Source organism: Amphiura filiformis, chromosome 2, assembly GCF_039555335.1.
Source record: "Amphiura filiformis chromosome 2, Afil_fr2py, whole genome shotgun sequence".
NCBI classification, from domain to species: Eukaryota; Metazoa; Echinodermata; class Ophiuroidea; order Amphilepidida; family Amphiuridae; genus Amphiura; species Amphiura filiformis.
Window position 1 is genome coordinate 69,492,929 of NC_092629.1, and position 16,125 is coordinate 69,509,053.

The window sequence follows — 16,125 nt, forward strand, 5'->3', positions numbered from 1 at the left end:
TGTGATTATATTTCGACCATTACACTCATACATGCATAGACAGTTAACATGTTTTCAGGGTTCGAATTCAGTCAATTTTTTGCATAGCTGTTTGTGCGATGCAAAACAGATGTTTGTATAGCAGTTTCCAAATTTTGCATAGCAGTTATTTTGCTGTGCAAAAAAAGAAAAATGCGTAGCATTTTGCGATGCAATATTTGTATTTGCATCTAGCGCGGGGCTCCGAAATAGCGGCCTTGGCCACATGTGGCCGCCGTGGCTTCCCCGAAAGTGCAGGCGCCGTTTAGATTTAAAATAAATAAATAAACAATGCGATTCCCATGTTATCCTTGTAAAGACAGGCTAAAATAGTACAAAATGTTGCACCAAATGGCGTCATTTGCACCTCAAATAAAAAAAAAAATCGATAGCTTCACAGGGGGGAAACCCCCCTCTGACTCCCGCCGCGACTTCGCAGCCATTGAGTGGCGCTTTGCAGGGTTTTTTTTAATTCATGTGGCGCTTCAACAAATCTATTTGAGGAAGCCTGATCTAGCGAATCTACAACTTCTGTCATTGTCATCAAATCTCGGCTATAAAGCCCCCAGACGATCACATGTCACGCTCGAGAGAGTTTGAGGGCAATTAGCAAATATAATTATATGCACGAAGCATAGCATTTGAAAAAAAAAGGTAGGCCTATACTTTTACCGCGAGGAATGAGCATTAAAAATAATGTTGCAATTTTGCAAACCTGGTAAAGTCGCTCCACGACCATAAAGTACAGCAAAAATACCACAGATGAAAAAACCCTTCAAAAACGATAAAACCAGATTAGGTCTTCACTCTTCAGTAAAACTCTTCACCTAATTTTTGTTCAACATTATCTCGAAATTATCTCATCCCCGTAAAAATATTGCAAGCTTCAGAAGGTTGCTGATCTTATGCTTTTGGTAACTCCCTTCACCAGGAACACGTATTATGATTTTGTGTGTTAGTGCGTGCAATGGCGACATTCTCTCACATAATTTGGGGGTAACGCTAGTAAACATAAGCATGACATACGCAATCAACCACGATAGATTCCATAATATGGTACCCGACATTGCTTTGTCTTATTTTTGCAACGGGTCGGGTACAGCCAGGGCTGTGACACTCGTATTCAAACCCTGTATAAAAATTGAAGTCACTTTACGGCAACTTAATTGACATATCGGCAGTTTGAGTGACAGTTGCTAGGCTTTTTCAGTACACCTAGTAACGTCCTGGTAACGCTCAGGCACCTTAGCCTAAAATTTACAAGACGGTTCGCACAACAACGTTGTAGCGTACTTCTCTGCCACGGTGGAACAGACTTATCCTATATTCAATTGACAAGTTCGTATTTGATTGACAGTTGCTGGGCATTTTCAGTACACCAAATTTATCCAAGATGGCGCCCATCGACTGCCAATTTTTCGGACCCCTTCCAGCAAAAATACAGCTTATTTAGCCAGTCTCGTCATAGGGTCCTCGAACAGAATATTTTCCTAGCATATTGAGCTAACTCCTCAGCTATTTGGTTTTTCACGATATGATAGTAATAGAAAGATTCACCAAATGTTCGCCGTTTTTAGCCATTTAATTTTTTTTTGGAAACGATGACGTAAACATTGCATCATCTCTTCCACAGGTTATACACTCATACACGTGCAGGGGTACTAAGCCATCACATGCATTATCGCGCATAGGCTGAATGACTGACTTCATTTGCGCAAACGAGTGGCTTATCCTATAGTATATTAGTACTCGAGAATCCTTGGTACAGCATAATTATCTTAGATGTAACGAGAATGAGCAAATACCGACTGCGAGATGTTTTTGATTTTCGGGAATTCCAGATCATCCAGATGTGTTTAGCTCAAATTTATGTATAGCACTTTTAGCGATGCATTTTGGAAAAGTGCATAGCAGTTGATGGAAATTGAATCGCAAAATGCGATGCGATACCATCGAATTCGACCGCTGCATGTTTTATTTGTATACTGTCCCCGACAGCCAATATAGAAGGAGAACCGGGACTACCTATACCGCTACGTACAATCGCGCCGTCAGCTATATCATTTTTATATGGGGAGAAAATTGGGGTATTCGGGTCCTGCCGACGGTGCGCGGAGATGAACGAAAACAATTCTGTGTCTCATCTGAAGCGTTGTTGTACTGCGCGTGATGGTCGCAAGTTCGCAACCATTTGCGTCTCTCAAATGCGTATTCCGAGGGAAACCGAATACCCCCAATTTTTGCCCCATGTCTGTATCAAGATCATGAAGATGGCGGTCGAGTCCTGGTTCTCTGCTCTGGTTTTAATTCTGGGACTGTGTGTGGTCCCAGCATAGCCCGAAACATCATGGCCCTGTTCCTTCCTCACTAGGCTAGGGCCATGAATGCCCTACGTACGTAAAAACGGGGCACCGAGAAAACATGTCGCGGTGATGACGTCACACTGACAGCATCTATTTATAGGAAGAGTTCAAAACACGGCGACGATAAGTCACAAGTCTGGTCTTCAAATGCAAATGTGCTTAAAATTTACGAACATGCACCAAATATGTTTTGTTTAAGTCTCATCTTCACGTGAGGAATGGTAGGAAGTGGTATTTATGAGAAAAAGTGGTATTTTATGTGTACCCTGGAGTGACCAGATATGCTCAGGAGTCTCAGACCTTCGTACGGAGAAGGACAGTGGAAATCGTAGTGACGGAGGTGTGAGTATCTCGGGCTAGTCCCAGCACATGTCATGAAATATGTCATGTAACACAAAATGCAAAACTATCTGTCTAAATGGGTAAATTACGAATGTCAAACATCTTTCATATAATGTATAACATATGAGTCTGATGCCGGGGTCTGATGGCACACACGGCTCCATACCAGCCATACATGCATAGTGTACAAATGTATGGGTTTCATGGCCATGGTTCATACCTACATCGTAAAGGATTATAATGGCGTGAATACCAATAGATTTTCTATATTTTAAATTAATTTTAGTGTTTAATTCATGCTTGATATTATTGTCACTACTTTATTTTACACATATTTGCAAAAAATTATGGTGTTAACGATTTGATTTCTGTGATATTTAGCGATTTTTTTGGTTGTGTCACACGGTAATTCCTACCTAATTGGCCAACACTACGAAAAAGGGTGTTGCCGGCATGAACATGTAAATCCCTAATTTCGTCTGTATCAAAATCTCATTTTAATTTAGGGAATGCCCCCTAATTTTTGGTGCGTTGGGGGCCCGTGTTGGGGACGGGTACGAGTGTGTGGGGGGTGGATGTGTGTGTGTGTGTGTGGGGGGGGGGTGCAGACCCGTAACCAGGATTTATGTATTTTTGGGGGGGTTGAGTTTGAAAAAGTGAACTTTTTTCAAAATTTGAACCTTTTGGACTAGATGGCGGATTTTGAAAAAAGTGGACTTTTTTCTTTCATTTCATTTTTAACCAAAAAGGCATAAAAAACAACATTTTCCAATCAATACCCTTGCAAATGGGACTTTTTGGGCATTTTGGGAGGGGGGGCATTCACCAAGGGCCTGGACCTGGGGGGGGGGGGGGGTGCCATGGTGCAACTGCAATAAATTATGTTGTCCATATTAAATTATTTCCCAAATATTTTCAGTGTTCTGTCACTCCCACACCCACTTTTTTCACATTATTCACTTTCCCGTACAAATGTAGCAATTCTCCGTGGCAGTTGCCGTAGAGGGTTGGGGCAGGCAGTTGAGATTAAACAACCTAAAAATTGTTTCCCTCTCTTGGAAACCTAAGGCTGATGATAGGCCAAGGAGAATACTTATTGTGCCTTCCCCCCCCATTCTTGAAACAATTACATATGTGGAACGCACTGGAAATGTGTACAAATAGGCCTACCGGCAAGTAATTTTAGTTATCTTTCAAACAGTGCTGAAATGTGCCTGAAGCAAGCGAAACTGTTGACTTTCATCGCTTGGAGGGGCGCACATTCGCAGAATCGATAGATGGCACCCACCCAGGACATATTATATACATGTGCCTCCCCCCGCTACGCCGCTGCTCTTATTTCACACTATTCATTTTTCTTAATAGAATGAGAATCCCTACTCCAGGGTTTGCCCTACTCATTTATTTTTAATCCCAAACTATTCTTCTTGAATGATGAGATAATGTTCATCTTGATTGGGCAGGGCCTTAAGGATACGATACATGATTTACCGACAAGTGACTCATTTCGGAATGCGATCATGAATTTTGAAAAAAGTAACCGAGCCCACTTATATTACTCAGGATTTACTTATTCAATTTGGTAACACTGTTTTCAACGCATGCGTGATGGATAGCAAATATTCAAGATGTCTGCGCCCATCTGATGAACGTGTGGTTTGTTATTGTAAACTTTCAAGCATCCCAAGGCAAACATTGGTGATTTTATGCATTCATAAACTAAGATGAGGTTATTTCTAGAATGTTAGATGCTATTATAAAATCACTATATAATTACGGTAAGTTTTTCTTTACTTGTTTTTTTACCCTGAGCATGTCTTGATTTTTTTTAATCAGTGAAATCATTTTTAGGCATGGTAAGCTTATTAGGCCAAATAAAAAAATAAACATGTTTCACGTCCCCTCCCGCTTCCTTTTTTGAGGTTTCCTCAAATATATTTTTATTTTTTGAAATTTAGCTAAAACTTTTCAAAAAATATGTCTAGGAAGTTGGGATGCTCTCTATAGCCTTGTTAAGATACAAGAAACATTTGAGGACGGTTTTGTGATCATTAGAGGGGTGTAACTCCCAGAACAACAAATAAAAAAGGGCCTCCTCCTTTTTCCAGGCATTTTTGTATGTACGGATTGTACGCTAAAACAGCTCCAAGTATGGGTATTTACACACCAATTTTGCGATAAAAAATAGAAAATAAAAAGCCCCCTCTTCCTCCTTTTTTTCGAAAACCCGGACGTGAAACATGTTTTATTTTTACTTAGCCTTATACTAAAATGCAGCAAACCTTTTACGAGCGCGACTACCGTGATGTTGCAAATTCGGCGCTAACAACGCGTACGGCGCACAGTTCATTCATAAATTTCCACTCAGCAACAATATATCGCCTTAGCAGCCAATCAGAGACAAGTGCGTTCAACGCAGTATATATCATGTATATATACCTGGTCTCATGTACCCATACCTAGTGTATGGGTACATGGTATAACCAGGCATTCAAACAGGCACGGAGAGAGCTGTCAAAGAGTGTATATTTCAAAACATGATAACTACACCAGTTATAAAAATTCCTGTATTCCTACCACTTTCAACTTGCATTAAAAGTCCTTATTCCATGTCTGAAAAATATGATCCCCAATTTGTACTCACTTTGTTCAAGAAAGTTTAAATATCCACAGTCAAATTTCAGCTGTATATGTTCAATGTATATACTCCAAAACATAACCCCAAATCATGATTTCCAATTATTACACCTCAATACAGCCCAAGGCAGCATAAGCAATAGAAGAGCACAGTAATCCATAGCACCAAATGTGTGCAGAAAGGCATGAAATGGCAACCCTTTCTAAATTGCCAACATGTTAACTCCTCATTGGTTAATGCTTGCATGCTTAAGTGGAGGGTATTTCAAGACATAGCATGCCATGCATGTGCAATGATGTGTGCAATATTGCATCATTATCTGGAACATGTGTGCATATTATCATCATTATTGAGGCATAGTTCTTATTCTCTGCACTAGATGGTATTGAAGAATAGGTCAGCCAGTGCAAGGAATGAGATGGAAAAAAACATCCTATCCTGCATTTGGGAAGAAGGCATCTCCCAATGAGTGTGGTTGGGAGTTGACACAGGGATATAAAGGGATAGGCATCGTAGCTATTACGTAACACAACGAATGATGTAGTTTAACTCTAGACAATAGGCGCCATATTGCAGGAGGGTTAGAGTTCATAGAGGAAACGTTAAAGGTTAGTAGATTAGGTCACCCAGGCACATCACTAATGTGTTTCACGAGTTGTAATACCGACAGGTAAAAACATTGATTTTGTAAAATTCTCCGATTTTTAAAATTACTAAATAAGAGCTAATAAGGTTAGTACTTCAAACCATTCTTTGATGAATCTATGCAATATGACGGTAATTTTTGAAACATCTAAGAATCAATCTTAAACATCTTCATGATATTCATTTTTTGCGCATGGTCAAAGCATGCTCTTGCGCTATCCACAGACTATCCGGTGGAAACTTCAAAGCAACGATCATGCGTTAATATTTACAAAATGGCGAATGATGTAGTTTAACTCGAACAATAGCGTGACCGGCGTGACGTAGTTTTTGGCATTGTTCCTATATGCACTTTCACCCTCCTGGTTGACATGGCAATTGGGAGGCTTGGTCAAGCACATTGTCATAGAGGTCAGAGCATGCTATGATAACATCTCTGATCAATTCATGAAAGTTGGAGATTTAGGAAGCTGCTGGTGGGAATATTGACATGGAATTATCATTTTTGAAGGAACATAAATGTTGAAAATGGGTTCTATAAATTTTTCACCATGTGGTGGTCAAGTTTGGACAAAACAAGAAATGGTAAGTGAAACATATTTGGGAGAAAATTACAGCTGTACATTGAAGGTGGCATGTTGTGGTAGTACATTGGGAATGTTAGTTAGTATGATCTTCCGCGTATACAGTATATACGCGATGTATCCTTACAATACGCGCTCGTCTAAGGTTTTCTGCCTTTTAGTATAGGCCAAGTAAAATAAAAAACAAGTTTCACGTCCGGGGTTTTGAAAAAAAGGAGGAAGAGGGGGCTTTTTATTTTTTATTTTTCATCGCAAAATCGGTGTAAATACCCATAATTAGAGCTGTTTTAGCGTATAGGTCACCCCGGTCATCCGGGTACTTATTTTACATGACGCTACAGTCGGCTACACTTACGCTTTTCAACCCACAATAGATCGTGCAGCTGAGCGACTACTTGAAGACTTGTAGCAGAGCTCATTTGGTTGTTTACGTTCTGTTTTGACCTCAAATCAAGCAAATTTCTTGGCCGATTTCGGTAAAATAAAGGTTAAATACTTGGCGAAAATTGCATTTTATGTGAAGCTGAATACATGGACATGTAGAGGAGAGTCTTTATTTTTGTTGTTGGCTGGAGGCCCCATGTCGAGAAGTTATAGAAATGGTAGTATTTTGGCCGATTTGAAAAGGGACAAACCACAGAAAACTACAAATTTGACCTCTGAATCGGATTTGTTGTCAACGGAGGTCAACGGCTTGTGACGTCACTCCGGGGTCACCTATACAATAATGCCTGGGAAAAGGAGGAGGCCTCTTTTTATTTGTTGTTCTGAGAGATAGGCCCCCTCTAACTATCACAAAACTTTATAAAAGTGTTTCTTGTATATTAGCAAGGCTATAGAAAGCATCTCTACCAGGGCCGTAGCAAGCGGGGCGGCCGGGGATGCCATGGCCGCCCCACTTCTTGAGAAATTTGTTGTTTTTCTTTGTATCTTTATTTCAATTTGGGCATATATTTGTAATTTGGCCGCCCCACATTTGTGATGGCCACCCCACATTTTTCAACCTTGCTACGGCCCTGATCTCTACTTCCTAGATATATTTTTTGAAAAGTTATAACTGAATTTCAAAAGATAAAAATAAAATTGAAGAAACCTCAAAAAAGGAAGCGGGAGGGGACGTGAAACATGTTTTATTTTTTATTTGGCCTTATAAATATAAAATATAAATAAAAAAACTAATATTATAAAATACTAGATTTCGCGGTTCTCGGGTTGGGTGGTTCTCTAATTACCCAACACCCATTACCCATTATGCCTACTTGCCCTGAACTTTTAAACTACTCATTGTACTATGATTGATATACGTCTCTCAAGATCAAGACCCAATTTGACACAATAATTATAGTTTTGTAGCTGTGATACTTACTTGGCTGTAATTTGGAAACCCATCGTTTGCCTCTTCTCCTGCTACCACATATGAGGGCCACCCATATACCCCGAAATTAGTATCTGGATGCAGGCTGTTACAAAACATGATAAAAGTAATAAAATCAATCGGAATAAATGTGAACGCAATTAGGCTGATATAACGTGTTACAGGTTTAGGGTTTAACTATGGAAAAAAAATATTGCAACCCGGAAATAGTCATGTTCTGCTACAATAGGCCTCTGCACGTGTGCCATTTTGAAATATGTCATGTATGTGTTGAAAATAGGCCTATTGATCCGATGAGATGCAGGTCTGCACGATTAACCACATGATTAACCACTACGTACTACGATAGCGCACCGCGATCACGCGATACGCGGACAGAGGGACGGACGGACAGACACTCTGTGATTAAGATCTATAGTCAAATGCAACAAACTTTTGACTACCGGTACCGTGATGTTGCAAATTCGGCGCTAACAACGCGTACATGTACGGCGCACAGTTCATTCTTAAATTTCCACTCGGCAACCGCAGATCGCCTCAGCAGCCAATCAGAGACAAGTGCGTCCAACGCAGTAAATACGCGATGTATACTTACAATACGCGCATTCGTCAAAGGTTTACTGCATTTGAGTACCGTATCTAATGCCAGGTGAATTCAAATTTGCCATCAAACTGCATCATTTTATATATCAAATTAAAGCCCTTGAGTAAAGAAAGCCAAAACTGAAAACCTTTTTGTCATAGCACTTTCCGTAGCAAAGTTACATCTTGTCAAAGATTGACTTTCATCAAAAAGATTCTGCTAGCAAAATTCCCCAAAACAGCATTTCGGGGTGTTTCTAGATCTTAGTCTCATGACGATAGCAGCTTTTTTTAATGGAACTGCTATCAAAATCCCTCTAAAATTCCATGTGCGAGTGTCTCATCACCAAATAAAAATCACATATTTGGGTCAAGTGAAGTATAGACAACATATTTTTGTTGGTTTCCTTGAGCTAGCAGTTCTTTTAAATTAAATAAATTTGTATTGCCGGTTTAGGCCATTTTGGCTGACTAGTAAATGTGTTAACTGAGGTTTCCCTCTCATACCTACTAATATCATGTAGGTATCACAGGCAAACTTTAGTTAACACCAAAAGGCTTTAATTTGATATACAAATAATAAAATGATGCGGTTTGATGGCAAATTTGAATTCACCTTTCATACCTATATCATGAGAAGTGGCTACAGAGTGACAGGTAACCTATTTTTGTCACACAGTAAGCAGTAATCCATTGACCGCTATCCTGTCAATAGACATGTCTAATTGCAGGGTTATTAGGGTTAGGGTTAGGTTGACAAGAAAAAAAAATAGCGAGGTTACCTGTTATATCCAGTCTGGACTCTGGACACACATAACACTTCATGTGTGATGTGTCCCCAGGGGGGGGTTGACTCCCATTGTGGCCTGTACACCATCCGTGATAATCAACTTTTGAAAAGCACCCTAAACAAGGATTTAATCCTTGGCTAAAACAATACCCTAAACAGGGATTTTATTCCTTGCATCAAATTTCATACCCTAAATTTCATTTCCGCGTATTAGCAATTGCAATTTTGCTACCCTTTTTCCCAATATTTCATGTTTTGACACCCTAAACGTGTTACGCAGCGTGTCGTGCTTATCCACGAAAAACTACCCTTTTACGCGTTTTCATTATCGCGGATGGTGTACAGGCCACAATGGGAGTGACCCCCGGGATGTGTCCAGCTAATCGCCAAACTCGTTAATACAATCGATGACTTCGAGGACTGTCACTTTTTAGCTTCCTGAGAACACTCTTGTACATAACTTACGAAACCACAAACTCATTAACTTCAACTTGCACTACTCACAAAATAAAACATATATTTAATTATTACCGATCCTTCAGAATACTTGCAAATATTGGTTATGCACCATTGGTTAACTCAGTGAAATATGGTTAATCAAAACTATTCAGAACTGAACATGATCGAGAAATCATCATCATCTTCTATGCTTTCCGGCTATGTTGCCATCATATATGTTGTTCATTTTTTATTCAATAATTGTCATAACTGACCTGATTTAAAGTCTGTTAGTTTTCTCTTTAAATTCTCTTTCTAGTGATGATACCAAACTTGATATTAAGGTTTGTTTAAAAAAGGCAAAAAGTGTCGGACTCCCTAACTTGATTTGCCAAGGTCACAGGAATTTTTGCAGAATTAGAACCAGGGTCTGTTTACACATACACGTACTATTTGTTTGAATAGCTTTGTTTTCAATAAGTTGACATATAAATATCATATACTACAATTACGAGTCAGTTTTGAGGTGTGTGAGTGAGATGGCAAATGATTCAAATCAACAAAAATCGGGTGAAAAAATAATGAAAATGTGTTAATGTGATCATATGGTATGTATTTACTGGCTGTATATCCATTTTTATAAATTCTCAAGTATTCATTGAAAGTTTTCACATTGCTGTTAGCCTGTTTTACTCTTTAAGGAAGGACAACAGTCTCATTTCATTCACAATATTTGATTTATGAAAACAGGTAAAATAGAAACTTATAAATCTTGTCATCTATTGAGACACTTTAGCCGATATTTACCATACATGTATGCAGCAGGATTCACTGCACAGGCCAGGTGCTATTTGACATCAAATTGTGGTGCCTGGTATGCTACTTTATGTGAATTATAATCATGTGGCACAATTGGTGGCTTTGCTTGTGCTATAGGGCGCTTGCACAAAAGGTTAAAAGGTTGATAAAAATGACCTGCATTGAGAGTCAATCAAGTGACGCTGGAGGACAAACAAACTATTATCATCTTCTGTGAATCTTTGGTGCCTCATTCAAACCCATGCTTTGTAAGGACTACTAGCACTCTGTGGGTGATATTTCATTTTCACATGCTCCAATATCGTTGTTGTGCCTCCAGGGCTAGTGACCTGTGGCGTACATGAAACCTGCCTATTACATGCATGTAGCGCTCAGCGCCCGCTTGTGTTGAAGCTTGCCTACAGTGAAAGTTGTTTTAATGAGTCAACTGTATGTTTTGAGCAGAGGTGGCCTATTTTGAACAATCTAAAATATACTAATATGTTCTACGGCTATGCCTTGGAATAGTGTATTTGAATGAGAATTCAACTATGTCAATACTGCTGTTTTCCTTGTTTATTGCCAAATCTAATGACAATTTTAATGACATTTCCTTCCCTTTTATAGGAACTTTATGAAGATTTTTTTCAGGGATCACTGAATAAGACTTTTAATAAAAAATAAGCAATGTTTCAACGATGTTTTCATTGTAGATCCTGAGAATGGCTCAGCTAGGGGTGAGGAGACACCTGATTAGTGGTCTTCCATCAAGGACTCAGTCCCATGGTTACATCTGGAGAAAGCTTGTAAGGTGTATCTACAGCAAGACTGGAATTTGGGTAAGCTACATCAGCTTTTAGTAGGCAACTTACTATGCCGACTAGTCAACAGTGTTTGAAATAAGCACTTACCGTATTTCGTCAAATAGTCGCCCCCCCCCCCTCAAATAAACGCCCCCACCACTTTTTTCAACCAAGATGTTTTAAAAATTCCAATATTTCCATGCTATCATGTGTAGTAAGCTTACCAAGTTGCTCACATGGTCAATAATAGCAGCAATAAATGGCGAAAATCTGCATCCGAACCCAGAAGTGAACCAAAAGTCAGTGTCAAAAGGTCATAGTTCGTCATTTTAGCGTGACTTTTAAGCTTACCTAATGATTTTAACGGAATTTTCGTGCTAAAATGACCCCCCCTTTGGGAAAATGTAACGCCCGAAGCGTTTATTCGACAAATACGGTATCCTCTTGCTCGCTTGTCCAAAAATTATGATTAGACATGCGATTGTCCAACTGACAACCACTATTTATTTTACCTCCAACATAAAGAAAATAAATATGATGTCATATTTCATTTGTATCATCAAAATCTCCAACTGTAAATTCCTAATTTCTTTACAATTTCTCATCACCTTTTCTCGATCATGTTCAGTTTGGATATTTTTCATTAAACATTTCACTGAGTAGACCAATGGTGCCAGTTATTAAGAGCCAAATTCTGAAGCTAGTGCAGGTTTTGTAAGGGGGCTATCATTTTTTTCAGAAGGAGGGGAGTCCCAAATATACAGGGGAGGGGGTCATAATTTTTGGAAAGAAAAATAGGGGGGTCATAAAAATTTTGATGACCAAAATGCAGGGAGTCACAAGATGACCACAGATAGTGTGTTTATTTTATTCAAAAATTCTGATTTCAATACAATTTTAGCATGTGTAGGGGGTAAAATACAGTGCTGCGCAGATCAGCAACCAATGATGCAAACTTAGTGGTCTTTTCAATTCAGTCTTTAATTATAGTCATTACAATGCCGACTATTTGGAAAGTACAAACAAGTTCAAAATAACATAGTGCCCACTAGTTTATTAGTCAGTATTAGTCAGTGGTTCTTGAGTTATGTTGTAAAGCGGGCTGAAACAACAACACTTTAGCAAATCTTACAAAATTCATTAAACAACAATAAATCAAGCACGTTTTAATGATTTATAGAATGAACATTTGCAAAACATCAAAGTGTTATTTTTCAATAATACATTGATTTAAATAATGAAAATCAATTTTTTTGACTGCTTTGACCAACAATATGTTGTGTACATGTAGTAGCCTTAATGGGCCATCATCAATTTGGTAAAATCACCATTTGATTCCAGTGCCTTTAGCATCCACTGGTTAGTGCAGCTTCACGAATAGACATATAATTTATAAATAACCTTTAATATTAAAAAAAAAATTTGTTTTGTTATCCAGGAGGATGAATACAATGCATCAACCAGGCAGGAGGTGGAGACTTACTGGAAAGAGAAAATACATAAATATAATGAGAGTCTGGCTTATAAACCACAGGTAGGAAAACAATGGGATAGCTTTCAACACGTGGAAGATTTAAGAAAAGTCTACCACAGAGGGAGTAAGTTTTTAATATGGAATTGGCTAGAGTTAGTCATATTGAAACCCATTCTCCCCTGCATATGGCGTTACCTACATGTATGTGTTCCACAACTTGAGTAATTCAAATGGAAGTTACCTACATGTCTCTTCTAATCGAAACCCATACTCCCTCTGTGGAAGACTTTAGCTAAATCTTCCACAGAGGGAGTGTAGATTTCAAATGAAATATAGCCCAACTAAGCATCACAATTCGGCAATCAGTAAGGCGCTGGCATATGGTGTTTGGTCAGAGAAGATATCTTACCCTTCCCAGAATCCTTTGCAACATAATACACCACCTTGCTTCATCAAATGAAACTGATACTTGCATTACTTTGTATATGGGTTCGTTTATTTTCATCTTGAGAATAGACTGGCTAAAAATGGGTCAATATTCAAGAAATAAACATGTTTTGCAAGCTCTGGGTGTGCTCTGTGAATCTATTTAATGTTCTGTGTGCTAGCCATAGCTTTGAAAATAAATATCAAGAACTATCTTAAGAACCATTGAACCAATAGGCTTGTTTATACTCATTTTAATGCATTTATCATGCTGATTCCAAATATAGTCATGAAATTTTTGAAATTTTTGAATAAAAAAAACATGTTTAACTTGTCATCTGCAGTGGATACCCACTTGGAGAGGTTTAACACATATTTTACCTTTTACATTATAACAGGACAACAAAGAGAAATATTATGTACTTTCCATGTTTCCGTACCCATCTGGGAAACTACACATGGGCCATGTGAGGGTGTATACAATCAGTGATGCGGTGGCGCACTTCCATCGTATGAATGGCAAACAGGTGAGTTGGGTATAGTGCATCTCATCTCAAGTTGAGAGCAATGTTGGATTTCGCAGTGGCAGATTCGAATTGGTGCGTTTACATGTTTGCATCGCTAGCGTATGGAAAATTGCTTGTATATGTTAGGTCAGTGCTCACAATTCAAATCTGCCACTGCGAAATCCAACAACATGGTGTTGACGAGACACACTATAGAGTAATTGGAAACAGCCCACTAGTCTGAAGGGTCATTAGTCCAAAAATGGTTAGGTGAAGTTTGGGCATGTTAGGTCAGGATTAGGGCTATGGTTGGGGTTGCGTTAGGGTTAAGTGTTGGGGTTAGTGTTGGTGAAGTTCAGAGCTGGAATTAGAGTGAGAGTTAGGTTTAGGGTTATGGTTATAAGGGTTAGGATTTATAATACTTTTATTGGGTTTTTGGACTATCAACCTGTAAATGAGAAATTCAGTGTAGCATATTTTAATTTTGGGGTTGGTACAATCCATGGCAAACAGGAAAGTTTTGTAGTGCAATTCTTTGTATTGAGGTATTTGGTTTCATGCAATCAGCAATGCAGTGTCTCATTTTCCTACTTGAAATATGTGACATGATCTGCTCCATGCAGGCCAAAGGAGGCATTTTTGAAAATTGAGTTACTGTAATTATTACATTATACAATCAGTAGGCTATCAGATACTGAAAACACCAAAGGTCTAGCATACTTGGTTCTAAAGTTCTGAAGCTTTGTGATGTGTATTTCCTTATGTATTTTATTGTTTTTTACTCCATATTTTTGCCTTTATCTCAATTTCAAATTTGCCGCCTTTGGCCCCCATGGACCAGATCATGTCACATATGAGGTGCCCCCAAGCCAACTTATTGATCAAAAACTAAAAAGTAGCCCCAGGCTTCCTATTAAAAACTACACATGATTTCTAAATAAAATTGCTATTCCCACTATCTAAATATTGACTGTTGGGAGCACAGAAATGTTAAAATTCACACTCCCTTGTTATTCAGGTATTACACCCCATAGGATGGGATGCCTTTGGTCTGCCTGCAGAAAATGCTGCCATTGAAAGAGGTCTACAAGCAGATGAATGGACATACAGGTACAATATTGAAAACACATGCTTTATAATTGAGAAAATTGCAGCGAATAATTAAAGAACAAGTTAAAAGGACTAGTTTGTGTAAGACTTCCTGTCAAGCAGACCAAAATTTCGACCAAAAATGACGTACTACGCAGGTCAGCAACCAATCACTTTGCGCCTTTGCCCTGACGTCAGACGCAACTTAGTCTTTTTAATTCAGTCTTCAGTTATACCTACAGGAATTAGGCCTGGGGTACTCAAGCATGGTTTGGTTTATGTGTCAATGAGAATTTGAAAGTGGACTCATCCATATATCAATTTTGCGATAAAATTGGACCCATCGGTATACCAAGAGTCTAAAATTTTGACCAAATAAACTCTTCCCAATATTTTTGGCAAATTTAGACAATTTTGGCTACAGTCGGACAAAATTGGGCTATTTTTTGGGAAACATTAGGAAAATTTTGCAAAAATTACCAATCCATGTATCAAATTGGCGTAGAAAAGGGCCCAGTTACCCTTAACAGGTCTTAGCCTAAGGACGCCAGGTTGGGATGTAATGTCTGGATAGGAGCCTTACGGTCAAGCAAAGTTTAACACAGATACTGGATTTTCTACTTATTTGCAGCAATATTGACTACATGAGGAAGCAGCTAAAGGAACTCAGTATGTGCTTCAACTGGGAAAGGGTGAGTGCAACTTGGAATTGTAAAATACTTATTTATTAAGTTAAAAAACCCAGTTAAAAAGCCAGCTGTTGGAACCTACTTATCCATAAAAAAACCTGCTTAGTAACATTTCAAACAAGCAAAGTGACTCTGATAGGGCATGTGCCCTGGGTACCACATTAGGGGGGGGGGGGCCAAAATGATGATGGTAAAAAAAATGGGGTTGACGACAAATAGAACTCCATATGAAAAAAAAATAAAATAGTTGTTATTATAGTGTATCAATTTGCATGTGGGGTTGCTGTTGTATGGTGTTAACTGATTGGTATCTATTTAATTTGGATTTTAAAAAATTGTGGAAAATTTTGATCTCTTTTTAGATTCTTGAGCGCACTAGGCAAAAACAATTTGGGTCACCAATTAATAATTTTCATTTTGTGTGCTGCCATTTTGTATCCTTGCCCTGGTTGCCAAAACCCCTAATGCCACTGACAGTGTTCGAAATAAGCCCTTATCCTCTTGTCCAAAAATTACTGGGGACAACCATATTGAGATATGTACTTATCCTCTGGACAACCACGAT

General features: G+C 38.6%; 1 protein-coding gene across 1 annotated transcript in view; it reads left to right on the plus strand.

Annotated features, from left to right (window-relative positions):
• The first annotated feature begins 4,351 nt into the window (after positions 1-4,351).
• Positions 4,352-16,125, plus strand: part of LOC140146558 (probable leucine--tRNA ligase, mitochondrial) — a 136,922-nt gene continuing 125,148 nt past the window's right edge. The window contains exons 1-6 of the mRNA XM_072168432.1: positions 4,352-4,501; positions 11,287-11,412; positions 12,815-12,910; positions 13,675-13,803; positions 14,801-14,892; positions 15,503-15,563. Of these exons, the coding sequence (XP_072024533.1) occupies positions 11,296-11,412; positions 12,815-12,910; positions 13,675-13,803; positions 14,801-14,892; positions 15,503-15,563 (495 nt within the window). The 5' untranslated portion in view covers positions 4,352-4,501; positions 11,287-11,295. The remainder of the gene's footprint in view (positions 4,502-11,286; positions 11,413-12,814; positions 12,911-13,674; positions 13,804-14,800; positions 14,893-15,502; positions 15,564-16,125) is intronic.